This window comes from Nerophis ophidion, linkage group LG04 (genome assembly GCF_033978795.1).
Source record: "Nerophis ophidion isolate RoL-2023_Sa linkage group LG04, RoL_Noph_v1.0, whole genome shotgun sequence".
NCBI classification, from domain to species: domain Eukaryota; kingdom Metazoa; phylum Chordata; class Actinopteri; order Syngnathiformes; family Syngnathidae; genus Nerophis; species Nerophis ophidion.
In genome coordinates, this window is record NC_084614.1 from 52907254 (window position 1) to 52927389 (window position 20136).

Sequence of the window (20136 nt, forward strand, 5' to 3'; positions counted from 1 at the left end):
CAGCTCTTGTATTGATCTTGTCTTTGTGCACGTGTAGCTAATGAGTGTTTTTTTTACAGCATGGTATTCATTTCTAATGCCTAATGGGAATTTAAGTTCTTCCCCATTGATTTTTTTGTAATATTGATGTAGTAGTGATGGCAAAGAAACGCCAGCGTTTCTTCTGAAAATGTCAAAAATATTATATATTGCTGGCTTTATGGACGTTTGGATTGCTTGTAAAACAATCTTAACGATTTTTGGTTTTAGTTGCTGAGGAAACGACACATTGGCAACGACATTGTGACCATCGTGTTCCAGGAGCCTGGCGCATTGCCCTTCACTCCCAAGTCTATACGCTCCCACTTCCAGCACGTCTTCATCATCGTTCAGGTTCATGAGCCCTGTACCAACAACACCTATTACAGGTCTGATATGATGCTGATCTGTTACACTCTGTTATTATCATTCTCATCAGTATAATTCTTGCATTGCCTGATTTATTAAATGCCTGTGTGTACTAAAACATGTGCAGACTTGATAGCAAACGCAAAGCTGATCCATGCTAAACGTGTGCAAAGTATATTATGTCTGTTAAGTGAGCAGAAAAAAGCGTGCAATCATTAACATACAAAATTTATGCTGATCATCAAAACGGCCAGAATATTGGGAGGAGAAAATGCAAATAGTTTATACAACGTGCGTAATGTGATTTATCAACACTCATCACTGTTTCTGGAGCATTATTTTGCATTTTATTTAGTACCTTTGTTAAGGACGCTCAAACTAATACAGTTCCACACATGGCTGTAAGAGAGAAGTGCTTGTGCTGCAAAGACACACGATAGACAGAGAATCTGCCGTCCTACATGGACGTTTTGACATTTGGATGGTCGGAAATAAAAAATATTAGACACATTGTCTATTCTGCAACATCCTTTTATAATTTCATAGCTGCTGGATGACTTAAGAGGCTGATTAAAATTATTTTAAATTATGCGTTTTGATGTTCTTTAATATGTTTTTAATGACGTCCATTTTTTCACATAAAATATATGACTAATAGTGATGGGCAGGAACACACTACATGTAGTGAAGCTAGGTAACTTAACTACATTTCCCAGTAGCTTGGCGGTAGCTTCACTACTTTTTAAACGAGTAGCTTTTCCTCTAGCTCAGCTATTTTTAGACCCATGTAGTCAGGTATCTTACATCAAATCTACAAATTGCAAAAACAAAAAATGGACTGTAAATCCCGGCCAAAAGAATACAGAGAACTTACAATGACCTGGATGAATCAGAACACCCATACATACAGAGAATATCCATGATAATTGGTTGGTGTTCGTATGATGAGTCAAAATTGGCTAAGTTTAGGGCGAAACATTACAATCTGGCCAATCTGTCCATTTGTACATTCTCATTAACATTGACATTACACATGTGGGACCATAGATATAAATGCCGGTAAATTGGGATCTTCAGCTTACTGCATGTCATACTAGAGGTCATATACAGTGAAGAAAATAAGTATTTGAACACCCTGCTATTTTGCAAGTTCTCCCACTTAGAAATCATGGAGGGGTCTGAAATTTTCACGGTAGGTGCATGTCTACTGTATGAGAAATAACCTAAAAAGAAAAATCCAGATATCACAATCTATGATGTTTAATAATTTATTTGTGTTATTAAGCTGAAAATAAGTATTTGAACACCAATATTTGGTAGAGTAGCGTTTGTTTGCAATTACAAAGGTCAAACATTTCCCATAGTCTCTTCACAAGGTTTGCACAGACTGCAGGAGGGATTTTGCCACACTCCTCCACACAGATCTTCTCTAGATCAGTCAGGTTTCTGGCCTTTCGCTGAGTAACACAGACTTTTAGCTCCCTCCAAAGATTTTCAATTGGATTTAGGTCTGGAGACTGGCTAGGCCACTCCGGAACCTTGATATGGTTCTTACGAAGCCACTTGTTGGTTTTTCTGGCTGTGTGCTTTGGGTCATTGTCATGTCAGAAGATCCAGCCACGACTCATCTTCAATGATCTGACTGAGGGAAGGAAGTTTTTGGCCAAAATCTCACAATACATGGCTACAATTATCCTCTCCTTAATACAGTACAGTCGACCTGTCCAATGAGCAGAAAAACACCCCCAAAGCATGTTGCTTCCACCCCCAAAGCATTTTGCTTCCACCCCCATGCTTCACAGTAGGGATGGTGTTCTTGGGATGGTACGCATCATTCTTCTTCCTCCAAACAGACATAGTGGAATTCTGACCAAAAAGGTCAATTTTGGTCTCATCTGTCCACAAAACCTTCTCCCATGACTCCTCTGAATCATCCAAATGGTCATTGACAAACTTTAGACGGGCCTTAACATGTGCTGGTTTAAGCAAGGGAACCTTCCATGCCATGCATGATTTCAAACCATGATGTCTTAGTGTATTACCAACAGTGACCATGGAAACAGTAGACCCAGCTCTTTTCAGGTCATTGACCAAGTCCTGCCGTGTAGTCCTGGGCTGATTCCTGACCTTTCTTAGCATCATTGAGACCCCACGAGGGGATATCTTGCATGGGGCTCCCCTCCGATTGAGATTGACCGTCATGTTTAGCTTCTTCCATTTTCTAATGATTTCTCCAAAAGTGGACCTTTTTTCACCAAGCTGCTTGGCAATTTCTCCAGAGCACTTTCCATCCTTGTGTAGTTGTACAATTTTGTCTATGGTGTCTTTGGACAGCTCTTTGCTCTTAGCCATGCTTAATGTTTGGGTCTTACTGATTGTATGGGGTGGACAGGTGTCTTTATGCAGCTAACAACCTCACACAGGTGCATCTGATTCAGGATAATACAGTGAAGTGGAGGACGAATTTTAAAGGCGGACTAACAGGTCTTTGAGGGTCAGAATTCTGGCTAATACACAGGTGTTCAAATATTATTTTCAGCTGTATAACACGAATAAATTGTTAAAAAATCATAGATTGTGATTTCTGGATTTTTCTTTTTAGGTTATCTCTCATACAGTGGACATGCACCTACCGTGAAAATTTCAAACCCCTCCATGATTTCTAAGTGGGAAAACTTGCAAAAGAGCAGGGTGTTCAAATACTTATTTTTTTTTACTGTATATAGATATAGCTTTGATCTGCCAAGCTACTTTTGCTGTGTAGCTGGTTGTGTAGCTTGCTACAATTCTCTGGGGATAGCTTTACCCTGTAGCTTGGCTACATTTAATCAAGAGTAACTTGTAGCTTAACTTACTACTTTTTCCAAGTAGTTTGCCCATCACTGATTACTAACATATACTGTATCCTAAATGAGAAATACTTCTTGAAGTATGCATTTTTAGCGTCGTGAGCATGGTATTGCCCTCTCTCTTCCATGCAACTTCAGCGGTAAACAAAAGTGGTGTCAATGTAGATGCATTGCACGACTGCTTTTAAAATGCCCATACAAGTGGTATATGTCTCCTGCTTGTTTTAAAGCATAGAAAAACGGCCCCAAGTATGTTAACATGAATGTGCAGTAAATGAGAGTGTTTTTGTGGTGATGCCCTGTATATCCATCCATCCATTTTCTACCGCTTATTCCCTTTTGGGGTCACGGGGGGCATGCCCTGTATAGTACATCCAAAATCCTCGTTTAAATAAGGCGGTCTGCATCACCTTTCAAATGAACACACAGTATTCGTAGATCACATGCAACACACCCACTAATAGTACACTCCATTTTATAGATTGCATACACTGTTTAGCGCAAGGTATTTGGATCTGAGTAAATCAGGCCCAAAGTATATACAATATACTGTAATGTATTGTGAAATGTTTATAAATCTGAAGTTGAACTCAAATATCTCAACAGCAAATAGGAGAAAAACTGAACACTTCTTTTTTCTCAATCTGTCATTTGTCTTTGTCTTTTTTCCTCCTAGGGTGGCCGTGACACGCTCTAAAGACATGCCATTATTCGGCCCGCTGTTCCCTAAGGGTGCCCGCTTCCCTCGCTCGCCTGCCTTCAGAGACTTCCTCCTGGCCAAGGCAGTAAATGCAGAGAATGCAGCAGAGAAGTCTGAGAAGTTTCGCTCCATGGCCACCCGCACGCGACAGGAGTACCTGAAAGACCTGGCGGAAAACTATGTGACCACGACGCCCATCGACTCCTATACCAAATTCCCGCTGCTCTCCCTGGGAGGCAAGCGCAAAGACAAGCTGAAGGGCGCCAAAGGGGCAGAACTGCACAGCGCTGGAGCGCTGGTGTGGGCTGTGATGGTCGACAGCGCGGATGAAAGCGAGGGAGAACACAAACTGCCCTGTCTGCTGGGCGTCTCGGCCGAGTCAGTGGTGCTCATAGAGAGGTACTCACGCAGGGTGGTGTTTAATTGCTCCTGCAGGGACGTCATCGGCTGGAAGGCGGTGACGGAAACTAAAGCAGGGGGGCCCTGCTTGGACATTTTCTATGAGCGTGGCGAGTCGGTGTCGATTAGTGTGTTGGAGACCCAGGCTGAGGATTTGAAAGAGGTGGTGCAGAGGCTTGAGGTGGGTAATTATCACATTATGTTTAATTAATTACCAAAAAGTTTGCAGCCTGGAGCACTATATCAAGCAAGGAAAAATATGTAGTTCCTTAAGTGGGTGTTCAGAATGTGCCATGCACACCGCACAATTACTTTTAAAATGATGAGAATAATAATAAAAAGAGTTTTGTATTATTATATTTTAATTCATGTATTATACTATATCTCCAAGTAGAGTCTCTATCCACAACTATAAATAGTATTGGCTTAAACCATATTTTCCCATCCATTAAAATATTATAATGAGAACTTTGCGAAAGTTACCAAAGTAAATCCTTCTACCCCATAGTTGGTTACCCGAGGGTGCGAGGCTCTGGAGGTCACCCCCCTACGTGATGGCGTGGGTCAACCCGGCTTTCTGATGAACGAGGAGGGCTTTGTGACGGAGCTGCAGCGATTCTGTTATGCAGAGAGCGGCGGCCTACAGCTGTGGGCCCGCGTGGTGCGCCTGTGCGGACATTCCCTGGTACACCTCAGATCAGAGGAGAGGACCCGGTTGCTCCGCACGGCACACAAGATCCACATCACTGTCATCCCACCCGACGAGAATGGCAAGCCACGCAGGTGGGTCAAGCCTTAGAGTAGACTGGGGGAGGTGATGATGGTCGGGTGAAAAATGTGTTATAATAGTGACTATTTGTATAGTAATAGTAGCAAAGTGGATGAAGGAATGGGATGTTGAAAGAGCAATGTGGGACACTCATAGAAAACAACACGCATTCAGATTCATTGTCAGAACCAGCTGGCTGATGACTAATTCAGTCCAATTTGCATTCAAGTGATGAAAAGGCAGAAACAGCAAGAGATCAGTGAGTAAACCATCGTTGAAGCACAATGCTTTGAAAGTGGATCCCTGCAACTGTAACTCCTTCTACTCTATGTACATTGTACTTGTGAAAAGATTGATGTATAACAACAATGGACAAACATCTTTGATTTTGGTATAGAAAACTCAACTCTTTTCTTACTTAAAGTAAACATCATTGTTATAGCTAGCATTTTATCATTTGAAAAGTTTAAGCACATTAATAGGTGTGTGTATGTTGTGCAGTTTGTATCAGACAGCTAATGACACAGCAGTGATCTTTTAGCACATTAAAACACTTACTAAGCATCCAGTCAGACTGCTGTGATGTCATCCACATGGCGCTCATATGCTATGATATGCTGTTACGTGTTGTTAGCAAGCAATATTCACTATTTGCACGACATTTCCGGTTGAATAATAATGTAAATATAAAGTATCAAGTAAGATTAAATGTTTGATGGCTGTTTCTGTGTGTTCTTCAGGAGCTTCTCTGAACTTTACCAGAAAGCAATCAAGGATGCAGAGTGTAAGCCGGGTGAGGACCTGTCCAGTGAGGCCTGGGTGCTGGACGAGAGGGAGGAAGAGGAGGATAGAGAGGTGAAGGCGGATGGTGTCACTGAAGTAGACGTTACAGAGGTCCAGGTGGCGAGCGACGAGGCAGCCGAGCATCGAGAGCAAAGTGAAAAGGAGGACAGAGGGTCTCTCCTGACACCGCCAAGTTTACCTTTGTTACGAGCCACTTCCCTGCAGGATCAAAGGTCTGATCAGGACCAGGAGAGCTCACAGCTAACACGCAGCATCTCTTTAGAAAGACACTCATCTTACGGAGAGACCTGTGAGGGGTGAGTTTAACTAAAATCCCCAAGTATAAAATTATAACTAATACAAGACATATTGCTTGAGAGCTTTACAATAGAGATCTATTTGATTTAGTGGCATCCAATAATGATCTCTGGCTTTAAATCATATAGCAAGGCTAAAAATAACCTCATGCTGCGAGTGTTGCACTATGATTTAATCCTTTACGTCAGTTTTCCTGCAAAGGACAAGTGAAAGGATACCAGAGTGGCAGTGTACATTTTAATGCAATCGGTAAAATAAAGAGTTGAAATTAGGAATTCAATGTATTCAGAATAAGTACACACACACATGCAAAAAAAAAGTAGGTCATGCATGGAAAAGCAATGCTGCAGACAATCAGCAAAAACTCACACCAACATCTTAAAAATAATTAAATGTACTACAAAACACAAGTGGACTGATGTGAACTGTTTTAACGGAGCAGGTGGGAAATCAGACAAGAACTAAAGCAATACTGCAGATGACTTGCAGGTGTGCGTCATATTCTGTTGACCTCTGCAGACCTCTGAAGTCTGCAGTGAATGAAAATGTCACAACGCTTCAACGGCAAATTGGTGTTTTCGCCCTTCCCATGTCAACCTCTACATCTTACAGTCATGCGTATTGCAACGTGGGCTTGAAGGACGACCACCACATCTATGAGAATGTTGGAGTGCTTAGAGATGCTACACCTGATCTAATACTGGCAGTCCAACCCAAAGTTCCACTAGACGACGAACAGGTGACCATGCAAGATTAAAGAATGCTATTTCTCCTCAATACCATTAACGTTTTTTAAATTTCTGTCTTTGTCGCCATCTGTAGTTCATGGCAGCCGACTTTGGAGAGGACAAAGCTTCAGCTAGTGACTCGTCCCTCTCCTCCTTTCGGCTGTCTTGTCTGGACCGCGCTGAGAGGAATTCACGAGCCTTAAGTCTTCACAATTCAATCACCAAGAGTAAGGACTGACTGACTTTCTCATTTTTTATGTACACTATAGTCGAGATGTGTTTAATATTGTGCTTGTAGTTTACAGTGTTGTAAAACTAGCACAACACTGTTAAAAACTACAAAGATAATAATATTCCACGGTTCCCTGTTTATTTATTGTCTTTAGATTAGAAGTAGCTGTACCTAATGTTGCGTTTTATGTCTACTGTTATTTAAAAGTGGTTCATGCTTTAAAAACAAAAGTCATGATGTAACATTAACAGCAGGCCAATACATTGTGACCCTGAGCATGCACTCAAACAACCCTGCTGCAATGAGGCCAGAATGAAACAATTACACATGTTTGCAAATCATCCCTGCCTGATTTGAGCCTCCAAATCTTCTCTGTGTTAAACCGCTCTCTTTATTATCCTCCCTCTGCTCCCCGCTGGATCCCCTTTGTCCTTCTGCCATCCACGCTGCCCCCGTTTTCCGCTAATCTAATATCACCCCTGCTCCCCTAGTACCCCCTACCGGGGCTAGGATAAAACGGGGGGACAGATGGGCAGCGGGAAGGGTGGAGTTTTAGATCAAAACCCTGCTCTTCTTAATACCATCTGCTATGCTGCTACTGAGACTATCAACCTCATCATTCAGAAGCCATGAGTGGACACGTCACCTCATTAGATGTATGATGAGTGTGTGTAGGGCACCCCTGGAGTTTTGTCTAATTATTTTTACACCATTCTTTTTCACAAAGTGCAAATCTATCCAAACAAACAGAGGGATAAGCGGTAGAAATGGATGGATAAGGGACGGCAACTCATGTGCTTTTTTGTCAATTTATTATCAGCACTTGATTACTCATCATCATTTTGCATTTCCCCCCATGCTTTAAAAGTCCTTAAATCCAGTCAAAACTGGGCCAAAACATCTGCACCAGTGTCCTACCTTTTTAACCCTAGCCGTAACGCCGCAGCACCCCCTTGTGGTGGCTTATTGTTACTCTCCAGCCAAAATGACAACATATTTTCAATGTGCTGTCACAGTCTTTCTCCTCCTCCAAATGCATTTTATTAAAATGTATATTTTTACACTGCGGCTGAACCGATTCTTAATTCCTGCTCTTAGTTCTCTCCGAGACGACGGATTCCACAGAAGAAGAGTGGCAGTCCATCGCTGACCTGGCCACAGCCTGCCGCAGCATCCTGGAGGCTTTGTCATGCGAGGGTGAGCAGCTGTTTAACTGCGGTATGATGTAAATGTCAAAGGCACATCAGGAGAAAGCTAATGCCATCATATAGTCCACTGACTTCATACTCTAATAGCATCGGTTCGATTACAAAGACAATCGCAAATGGTCTCAGCCACCGGCCATAATGTTAGGTACACCTGCACAATCTGTCAGTCTGTCTTTACAGACAATAATGCTCAGTTATAAATGATTGTTGTTTGTAATATTTGGCCCCACTCTACTTTAGTCTAATTTTACTGTAACCCTGTTAATTAGTAGTAGGGATGAGTAATATGGCCTAAAATGTATTTCCCGTTATATAGCGCCACCTCTTGCAATAACGATATAAACCTTGTTGTTTTGGCATATAAATGATAATAGAACTATTCAAAATGGGTTGCAAATGCTCTATAATTAGCTGCTGAAGTATGCGGTAGCATATTGCGTCATTTCCGGTTGTATCATTTTCTCATAATTATTATTAATCTAATTGATGATTGTACTCTTAAAAGCTAGTTACTTTCTGTTGAAAAGTGTTTCCATCTCCACTTCTGTTAAAATTTACTAAGCATTTATTCTTCTGTTGTTTCAATACTTACATTATATTAGCTCTGGGCGATTGATCAAACACCAAATAGTAACAGGAGCAGTGTTGACCATACTAATTTTCATACTTAACATTTTCAAATCATTAAATTATAAAATTTTTGGGACAGGACAATATCAATTAATATTTCATTTACCGGTATGTCTTTTTCCTTTTGTTACATAAAAAAATCATAATAAAGTTATAAATGCAAACTAACTAAACAAAAAGCAAAAAATACTATCGGCTCTTATTTTGTGAGTTTGTAGACAACAATAAAAAGGAAAAAATATTTTGTGATCATAAAATAACAGATTTAATCACTGTAGTTTCCACCATATACTAATGCTATTCTTGGTATCATTGTTGATATTTGTATCGATCCACCCACCCTTTTTTACTGCATTCAAGAACTCCAGCTTAGCGGCTAGTAATGATTTTTCATATCCTCCTACAGTGTGTAATGTAGCATGTTTTGCTGCTCCTTGTCTTCAAATCCTCCAGTGATAATGATGTTTACAAGAAACCCATATTTTTGCCGGTGTGGAGGTGATGATAGCTCACTCGCAGGTACACTACATTGTGGTAAGGTGAGTTGGCTTGTCGTTGTCAAATTTGTGGGACACACCTAGAATGTGTCATCAACATGCGTTATAATGATACAACATGTGTTATAAACACTCTTGTTGGTCAAAATGATATTATTTATATTTTATATGTTCTATGTTGCGCAACCCTAATTAGCAATAATAGGTACATAACTTCAACTATGCAATAATTTAACAATATGTTTATTATGATAGCTGTTTAAGCTGTAGGAACCTTTCAATGATGATCATTTGAAACAGGATGCCACTGAGCTCACTTTTGAGCTTTTTGGCAAAGGCTGTGAATACTCATTTACACAGAATGTCTTATTTTTTTACCTTTAATACATTTGCTAAATATTTTTAAAAAACAACAAAAAATGTTCACATTGTCAGTATGGGGTATTATGTGTAGAATTTTGAGGACAAACATGAATGTATTCAATTATGGAATAAGGCTATATCCATCCATCCATTTTCTACCGCTTATTCCCCTTTGGGGTCGCAAGGGGCGCTGGTGCCTATCGCAGCTACAATCGGGCGGAAGGCAAGTTGCCACCTCATCGCAGGGCCAACACAGATAGACAGACAACATTCACACACTAGGGCCAATTTAGTGTTGCCAATCTACCTATCCCCAGGTGCATGTCTTTGGAAGTGGGAGGAAGTGGGAGGAAGCCGGAGGAAGCCGGAGTACCCGGAGGGAACCCACGCATTCACGGGGAGAACATGCAAACTCCACACAGAAAGATCCCGAGCCCGGGATTGAACCCTGACTTCTCAGGGCCTTCGTATTGTGAGGCAGACGCACTAACCCCTCTTCCACCGTGAAGCCCGGAATAAGGCTGTATCATAACAAAATTTGGACAATGTGAAGCACTGTGAATAATTTTCCAGATGCACTGTAATATACTTGCATGTTTTGCTGAAATTCCTATGTGTCTCTTTTCACAGATCGTAAAGCTGGAGACCAGTCGGGAGTGGATCAGACGGATGGCAAGCTGAACATAAAGGAGAGGTGGGTCACTGAGTTGCTACGCAACAAGTCGTGTCATTATCACATCTCTACTATCTCTGGAGACAGACATCATTTTGGTTTTTCCTGAATCAGCCGGGGAGCTCTCTTGGAGAAAGCATTGTGCATGCTTACACAACAGCATGTCTAATGTAGCTCACCGCCAAGCGTGTTTCCTTTACACAGAAAAATAACATGAGGCGTTTCCTCTGTTGAAAAAAATGAATGGACAGCTAAGGTTCAACCACAGGTCAACATGGAGGTCAGCATGGGTGACAACTAGAGTGTAACACTGCATGACTGCAAAAACATGTTTGTTCAAATGCAATAAAATGTGTCGTTGCATGAACCATTTATACTAGTTCAGAGCTAGAGGACTATGAGCTATTCTCATTTTGATTATTTGATTTTTAACGTTTTTGCTGAAGTCTCCTTATTGTCTGTGTGCAGTGACTCTCCAGGCCACTTGGAGGATAAGGTGTCACAGCTAGAGACCATGCTTAAGAAGCTGCAGGATGACCTGCAAAAGGTGCTTTGACTCTCATGAATGCTTCAAATGTTGTTGTTGTATCTATATTTTCAGTGAATTGCACAGGAGAGTCCTCAGGTAGGAACAAACACTTTAAGTGGTTCGGCCTGTGTCACTGGAGCCAAGTGTATTTGTGTCTTGTTTACATGTCCCACCAGAATGCAAACTTTTATAGTGGCAGTCCACTCGTACATAAACGAAACTTTCTAGATGACATTTTCTTTTGCACAAGTATTGTAATATGTGTTCATTTTAGTGAATCTGCTGCCACTCCTGTTGTCATCGTCACACCACTGAACGCTGTAATCAATATTTTACATTTCTATTGAACTAGTCCATATTATGTTCATGTAGATGTCAAAAAACATTGTATGTGTTGAGCTCTGGACTTTTTTTTCTCTCTGCGCAATCTGGTGCTTGACAAAAATACTCAACACAAAGTTGCCTTGCTTTGAGAATTGTCAATACTGTACATAATTTGTCTTATGTGTGTGTGTACAAAACTTTTATCCCTTCCTATAATTTATATGAAAAGTTATTTATAAAAAAGCTTGACTGGGATCGCATGCTGTGACTCTTTTTTAATTTTGACTCATTCAACGGAGGTTTTTCCAATCCATTTATTAACTGATTTATTACTGTAATCTGTTGAATGGAAGCTGCTATTATTACTTATTACACTAATGTATACGTACACTCGGTAGGCACACCTACACTCTCTAATGACCATGTATTAAATTAGCAATATGTGTGTAATATTGCTGTTGTCAGTATTATGCAGTGTAATTTTACTACCACTACAAGAATAAATAGCTTATTGAATTGATTGGCATTATATTGTGCAGGTATACTTAATGTTGTGTTTGATCATCATAACCATATTAGAACCTGGTTGACTTGTCTCCCAAAATGTGTAGCTGGGTGGGATACATTGTGGTCCTCCATGACCATGCATTGGATGGATAAACACAGAAAGAAAACCACAGCAGTCAGATGACCGTATATGTCTTGTTTCCGCACTGTTTTGTGTTGATCATACAATGTCATTCACTGCCTCACGCTTTGTGTTTTTACCAGTCGAGCCTTTTTTCTTTGTTTGCGTGTCCACTCGTAATGCACTCAACCTCCACCTCTCGCTTCCTTCTTCCCTGTCCCGTTCCTGCCACACGCAGCGATCTGAGAGACGGCTTTTTGTTTTTGTTTGTGTGCCCGTGTCTTTCAGGAGAAGGAGGACAAGGCGGTGCTGCAGGCCGAGGTGCAGAGCCTGCGGCAGAACAACCAGCGGCTGCAGGAAGAGTCGCAGAGCACGGTGGCACGCCTCATCAAAGTCACTGAGCTGCTGTGCAACGTCAACAAGCCCTGTTAGCACCCGGTCGCGCGCTCCTTCCAGCGGCAGAATGATGCAAATTGTGCGCGCTTTCCTCAAACATATCCTCCATAAGCAGTGAATAATGGGCCTGTATGCAAATTGACCACTTAGAACATGATGACATTCCCTTACAAGTCTGCACCTCTGGCAGATGGAATGCTTCTCTTGAAATGTGTGTGTGCGTGTGTGTTAGCCACATGTGTGTGTGTGTGTGTGTGTGTGCATCTCCTACTGTACTTTGCTTCAAATACTTGATAAGCTGGGCTGAACGGCACTTGCATATTATGTGGCAGTTTAGAGAGAGAGTGTACACCAAATAGCATGTTTATCTGAAGAATGACCAAAAGTGTGCACATTTAATTAGTAGAATCGAATGCATACTGAATGCGTGTGTGTTCATATTGTATACCACGACTTAGATGTGAAGTAGCGATGCTATGCGGAAGGTCTTAAAACAACAGAAAATGTTAAAAAATTTAGAATGTAAAAAGAGGCCCTAAGGCAAGAATCTATTTGCTTCTCAGTAGTACTCTACCCACGTTTTATAGAAGGGATGCTCTCAATAATCCCTTCATTAATGGAAGAGAAGAAGCAAAAGCTATTAAACTGAGCCTGTGTGTGAGTGTGTGTATACTGAAAAGGTGTTATACCTCCCTTGAAGACACAATGACAGAAAAGAAGCGCTTCCTTTTACAACTTTCCTCTAACCTCACTCAATATTGTAGCAGCCATACTGTAGAAGTCCTCCTGCAGGCCTCAACGTGCCAAACGGCAGCTTTTTAAAGCTTTAGGTGTCCACATGAAACACCTCAATGTGGCAAACAATATCTGACTATGTTGTACTAAAGTGTGTTTTGTGACCACTGGAGGTAATATGGCTTTTGAGTGGTTGCAGTGAGAGGACATCTTCCCATTTTGATGTGTTTTATGTGTGTGTGTGTGTGTGTGTGTGTGTGTGTGTTTATCTTGCACTTTTCTTGGGGTTAAATCATTGGACAGGCACGTATTGAATTTTTATTTATCCTACCTTACCTCAACTTTTTTGTGCCCCATTGCTAAAGGCCCCGCTAGGGGTGTGTTTAAAAAAAAAAAAAAAAGATGGACTGCTTCTCCTCAGTGCCAACAAACGCCCAGGCAGCTCTTCAGAGTTCCAAGACCTTCTTTAGAGTGGATGCCCCACGTCCACTCAAGACTGTCAACGCTCTTGTTTGGTGTACAGACTTCCTCTTGTAATGTTATTTTAGAGTCACTGTGAATACCTGCTACCAGCATATTGAGATACAGTATTTACAGATGAAATTATCATCTTTATTATCAGTAAGCGAAAATACTCTGTACAGCTCCTGTTATTTGGGCAGATTGATTATGGATCAGATATCATCTCCGACATGCTGATGCCTCCAGACTGAACTTTCGATGTGAGAAGATCTGTTCTGCCGTGTCACGTATTGTCGTTTGATTGTAGAAGGTCAAGCATGAGAATGTGCCAAGCAACATCCAAACATCCCCTAGTGTGTGTTTGTGTGTGTGTGTGTGTGCGCGCGCGTGTGTATGAGTGCGTGTAACTTATTAATCATGCAAATGTGGATTTTCTTGTAGCTGTTGGAACTGCAGATAAGGTGTGTGGGAACAAAGGCAGAAGACTTTGTTTTATTACAGAAAGCCAGCAGTGATAGAATAATATCTGTATAAGGTCTTAAAACACCATTAGGTACGCCTTAATGAACAAGATCCTGGCAGGACGGTCAAAGTGAGACTTCTCTTGACTTTGTGCCTACCTGAAAATGTAATGCCTGTTAACCCAGCTCACTTTCCTCATACATGGTTGCACTGACTTGCGGTTTCCACTGGCGGATGAACATATCATCTGGTCTTGCATCTGCTGTGTGAACAAAATGAAAGACCTGAGTTAATGTCGATGATAATGTGTGTTGTTGGCGGTCCCAGCTGAGGCTTTGCGGCGAGAATTGTAAGTGGATCAGTCAGACTATTATAGGGTTTTTAAACCTGAATTAAAGAAGAAAAGGGTGCTTAATGTGACTGATGATGAATTGGAATAACAGAACTGAATGTCCTGATGTCCTTTTATTTCTCCTGAAGAAATAAATAATATCAGTATATTTTAGTATATCAAGGTTAAAAAAAATAAAGAAGTTGGGTTAAGATGAAAAACAGGAGAGAAATTACATATTTTGCTTTTGGCTATGTTATACAGTGCATCCGTATTGTTAAGATGCAGTACTTCACTTTTTCCACATTTTGTTATGTTACAGCCTTATCCCAAAATCTAATACATTTATTTCAGTCCTCAACATTCTACACACAGTACACCATAATGACCATGTAAAACGTTTATTTTTTTTTCCGAAATATTTCCAAATTAATTGGTAAAAAAAAAAAAATATCACATGTCCATAAGTATTCAGAGATTTTTCCGTAAAGCTCAAAAGTGAGATTGGGGGCATCCTGTTTCAACTGATCATCCTTGAGATGTTCCTACAGCTTACTTGGTGTCTCTCTGTTGTAAATTCAGTTGGTTGGACGTGATTTGGAAAGGTACAAACCTGTAGGTCCCACACGTTTGCAGTGCATGGCAGAGCACAAACCAAGCATGAAGTCGAAGGAATTGTCTATAGACCTCCGATACAGGATTGTGTCGAGCCATAAATCTGGGGAAGAGCAAAGAAAAATATCTGCCAATAAGCACAGTGGTCTCCATCATCTGTAAATAGAAGAAGTTCGGAACCCCCAGGACTCTTCCTAGATATGGCCGGCCGTCTAAACTGAGTGATCGGGGGAGAAGCACCCTTGTCAGGTAGGTGACCAAGAACCCGATGGTCACTCTGTCAGTGTTCAAGGTTCAAACTGTTACAGCCTTCCTCTGTGTAGAGAAGAGAACTTTCCAGAAGGACAACCATCTCTGCAGCAATCTACCAATCAGGCCTGTATGGTAGAGTGGCCAGACGGGAGCCATTCCATCGTAAACGTTTGCCAAAATGCACCTGAAAGACCCTTCGACCATGACAAAACAAAATTATCTGGTCTGATAAGACAAAGATTAAACTGGTTTGAATGCCAAAGCGTAAACCAGACTCTGCTCATCATCAGGCCAATACCATTCCCACAGTGAAGCATAGTGGTGGCAGCATCATGCTGTGGGGATATTTTCAGAGGCAGAAACTGGGAAACTAGTCAGGATAGGGGGAAAGATGAATGCCGCAATGTACAGATGTCTGGATAAAAAGCTGCTCCTGAGTGTTCTTAAACTCATATGACGGTTCACCTTTCAACAGGACAACGACCCTAAGCACATAACCAAGGAATGGCTTCAGGACAACTCTGTAAATGTCCTTGAGTGACCCAGCCAGAGACCAGACTTGAATCCTATTGAACATCTCTGGAGAGATCTGAAAATGGCTGTGCAACGAGGCTTCCATCCAACCTGATGACACTTGAGAGGTGCTGCAAAGAGGAATGGGAGAAAATGCCCAAAGATAGGTGTGCCAGTATTTTGCCATCATATTCAAAGAGACGTGAGGCTGTAATTGCTGCCAAAGGTGCATCAACAAAGTACAGAGCAAAGGCTGTGATTTTTTGGGGTGTTTTTTTTTTTTTTGTATAATTTCAGAAAGCGTCATTATGCGGAATTGTGTGCAGAATTTTGAGGACAAAAATTAATGTATTCTATTTTAGAACAAGGCTATGCGCTGTACGCTTGTATTTATTGAACATGTAACAATGTTCACCAGTCCTTATTATAATATATACTAAAATTGCTATTTAGTGTGCACAGGGTTAATGAAACTGGCATATATTGCAGTTACTTCCCATTACTTTGAATTAGATAACTTTTTTTAAAAAACAACAGTATTGCATGACCATGTTGGAAAACAACAAAAAAATATTTTGTGAGGTTTAAACCTTTCATTATAGATGATATTTATGGTGACAATGCTGTATCTTGTTCACATTACAGCATGACACATGTGCAAACGTTTCCCAGGATTGTCCTTTGGAATACTTTTCCTAAACACAAGCCAAAGAAGAATGCTTTCTCATCCCTGCACTGACATCAGGGAGATGTATGATAACAACAATGGGCCGGCCAATGTCTTTATTTGGGGTTAAAGCACAGGATGGAGTCCTCACTGGGGGCCCCGCAGTGGGTCATATACACACCTCCAGGGCCTAGCACGACTTTGACTCAGCTATAAATACAGAAACTGTGTGTTTACACTCACAGTCTTGTACAATATTACGTATTTAACTTTTGTGTGAAGCTAATGCACTTTTTCGCCGGATGGTTTTGCGAGAAAATGTGGGCAATTATTATACATCGACACCAATGCTGGCCTACAGCACAGGAAGGACTGTTCATAGAGATGGTTGCCATTTGATCACAAGGGGGCACTTAAATCAGAATTGATCAGTATTGTTGGACATTACTCATTATTTTTATGGTCAGTTATCATGTAAATATAGATAGGAATCATTGTTATTAGTTACACAAAGATTTACCCTTTTCCTGACCTGTTTCCTGTATACCGGTGTGAATATCCTTAAAAGTGTTCTCTGCTTTGCCTATACACCATAAATCAGTGGTCCCCAACCTTTTTGTAGCTGCGGACCGGTCAAAGCTTGAAAATTTGTCCCACGGACCGGGGGGGGGGGTGGTCTCATAAAGAAATACGGACTGTATCCCTGCAGACTGTATACATTGTGTTTGTTATGTTGATTTGATCATTTCAAAACAAAAAATATGTATATATATATATATTTTTTTTTTTTCTTGTGCACCGGGGTTGGGGACCACTGCCATAAATGATACAACCATATTGCCAATTAAGTGAGAAAACAAGGCTGTTGACAGACAGCTATATTAACCAATCAACGCCAGAGTTTGGCTAGCAAGGTGTGTTTAACATGACGTCACTATTTTCCTGTTATTTCGTTGGATAATCAAAAACTAGCACCCAAACGCTCCTGAAAAGACACCTTTGATGAGTATCCTTGTTTTTAAAGGTTTTTTGGCGTTTCTGTCTTTAAATTAAACATTGTAATAAGACACGTTTCCAGCAAGGGTTGGACTCAAAGTAAAGTCGCTGCTCCTCCACATGGAGAGGAGCCAGATGAGGTGGTTCGGACATCTGGTCAGGATGCCACCCGAACGCCTCCCTATGGAGGTGTTTAGGGCACGTTTGCTCGGTAGGAGGCCACGGGGAAGACCCAGGACACGTTGGGAAGACTATCTCTCCTGGGTAGCTTGGGAACGCCTCGGGATCCCCCGGAAGGAGCTGGATGAAGTGGCCAGGGAGAGGGAAGTGTGGGCATCCCTACTTAGGCTGCTGCCCCCGCGACCCGACCTCGGATAAGCGGAGAAGATGGATGGATTTTAATCAAATAAACGGTATATGGTAATTATTTAAAGCTTAACTCAACACAACTTGCTAGCTCAATAGTTAGCTTCTTTATGCTATGTTAACAACGTTGTAAGCACAATACCAATGTCAACTCAAAGTCAAATCAAATCAAATGTTTATTGGATTCATCACTATACAGCAGTGGTTACAGGTGCCGAAACCCCACCGGTATCATATGCGCATTCACCGAACCCTTCTTTAGTGAACAATAAAAAAAATTTTCTTAATTTTATTCTAATTTATAAATATTAACCATGTAATTATGTTATTATATTAAATAAATATTAATAAAGATATGTTTTGCAAGCAAAGTTACAGGAATGTACACATGATCCCATGTTTGCATCTTATTGTGTAACATGTGAATGTTTTAGTGGGAAATAAATGTGGGACGGCGTGGCGCAGTGGGAGAGTGGCCGTGCGCAACCCGAGGGTCACTGGTTCAAATCCCACCTAGAACCAACCTCGTCACGTCCGTTGTGTCCTGAGCAAGACACTTCACCCTTGCTCCTGATGGGTGCTGGTTGGCACCTTGCATGGCAGCTCCCTCCATCAGTGTGTGAATTTGTGTGTGAATGTGGAAGTAGTGTCAAAGCGCTTTGAGTACCTTGAAGGTAGAAAAGCGCTATACAAGTACAACCCATTTATCAGAAAGTTGTAAAAATGATTTCCAAAGCAGGAACCCCACCCAGACAAACAATACTAGTACACAGCTCATGAAAAACAATATTTTTTGTTATTGTTATTGTTATTGTAATGGGGCCAAAATACCTTTTTTAGAGAATAATTTCATGGAAATGACTGCTGTCATTTGATTATAATAATAAAACATTTAACTTGCTATTTAGTCAGGTTTGGGACCGGTGTTCTGCTGGTGTGGCCACAGTACATGTGCACGTCTAACTTCTCGTCTGAATGCTCAAGGAGTTTTTGCGTTAGCTCACACATATGGAAAATTATAGGGAGCATTGTTTGGGAGTATCCATAATACGCCGATAGAGAGAAGTTTTTATTTACACGATGAGTCGGGTGTGTCTTGACCTCTGTGTCGGAGGCTCTGCCGAACCCCTGAGGCCGACTCACCGAACCCCTAAGGTTCGATCGAACCAAGGTTAAGAACCGCTGCTATACATTGTACTTACACGACTAAACTACTGACTAAACAACTACCACAACTTGGTTTACTATTTATAAAATATAATAATGTAGGGTTTCCTGGAACTTGAAATAGGCCACCCGGCCTGAATCCACACTTCCCTCGCCAAACACCTTCGTTTCCCAACCCTCACGCTTGGATAAATAGGCCTTGATGCCATCTACGCAGTGTTGGGAAACTGTTTTGCTGTTAGATCGCGTCCAAATTTGCAAAGTGCGCGAGATTGGTGAAATGCTTACTACAACAACAACACGCAAATGAATTCAGGTAACGCAAACGATAATGGGTTTTGAAGACGAATATTCATCAATTTCGGTGAGTGTAACACAGGGGTCACCAACCTTTTTGAAACCAAGAGCTACTTCTTGGGTACTGATTAATGCGAAGTGCTACCAGTTTGATACACACTTAAATAGATTGCCAGAAATAGCCAGTTTGATTAATTTACCTTATATATATATATATATATATATATATATATGTACATATGCATATATATATATGTATATATATACATATATATATATATACAGTATATATATATATATATATATATATATATACATATATATATATATATATATATATATATATATATATATATATATATAAAATGGGTATTTCTGTCTGTCATTCCGTCGTACATTTTTTTTCCTTTTACAGAAGTTTTTTTGTAGAGAATAAATGATGAAAAAAACACTTAATTGAACGGTTTAAAAGAGGGTAAAATAGGAAAAAAAATCTAAGTTAAATATTGAAACATAGGTTATCTTCAATTTCGACTCTTTAAAATTCAAAATTCAACCGAAAAAAAGAAGAGAAAAACTAGCTAATTCGAATCTTTTTGAAAAAATTTAAAAAATATTTTATGGAACATCATTAGTAATTTTTCCTGATTTATATTAATTTTACAATTCTTATGACATGTTTTATATAGGTTAAAATCCAATCTGCATTTTGTTAGAATATATAACAAATTGGACCAAGCTGTATTTCTAACAAAGACAAATCATTATTTCTTCTAGATTTTCCAGAACAAAAATTTTAAAAGAAATTCAAAAGACTTTGAAATAAGATTTAAATTTGATTCTAAAGATTTTCTAGATTT

The 20136-nt window shown here is 40.4% G+C and overlaps 1 protein-coding gene across 4 annotated transcripts in view; it reads left to right on the top strand.

The window, feature by feature from the left end:
* The window catches only part of sipa1 (signal-induced proliferation-associated 1), a 58593-nt gene extending 43061 nt beyond the window's left edge, over nt 1-15532 (top strand). For 3 of the 4 annotated variants that reach the window (XM_061898287.1, XM_061898289.1, XM_061898288.1), the window contains exons 7-16: nt 250-407; nt 3913-4516; nt 4844-5118; nt 5845-6204; nt 6818-6944; nt 7028-7160; nt 8264-8362; nt 10494-10557; nt 11005-11083; nt 12306-15532. In XM_061898287.1, coding sequence (XP_061754271.1) covers nt 250-407; nt 3913-4516; nt 4844-5118; nt 5845-6204; nt 6818-6944; nt 7028-7160; nt 8264-8362; nt 10494-10557; nt 11005-11083; nt 12306-12449 — 2043 coding nt within the window. In that variant the 3' untranslated portion in view covers nt 12450-15532. Of the gene's footprint in view, nt 1-249; nt 408-3912; nt 4517-4843; nt 5119-5844; nt 6205-6817; nt 6945-7027; nt 7161-8263; nt 8363-9409; nt 9543-10493; nt 10558-11004; nt 11084-12305 lie in introns of those variants that run through there. The other variant, XR_009806521.1, reaches the window with a different exon arrangement.
* Nucleotides 15533-20136: the final 4604 nt, after the last annotated feature.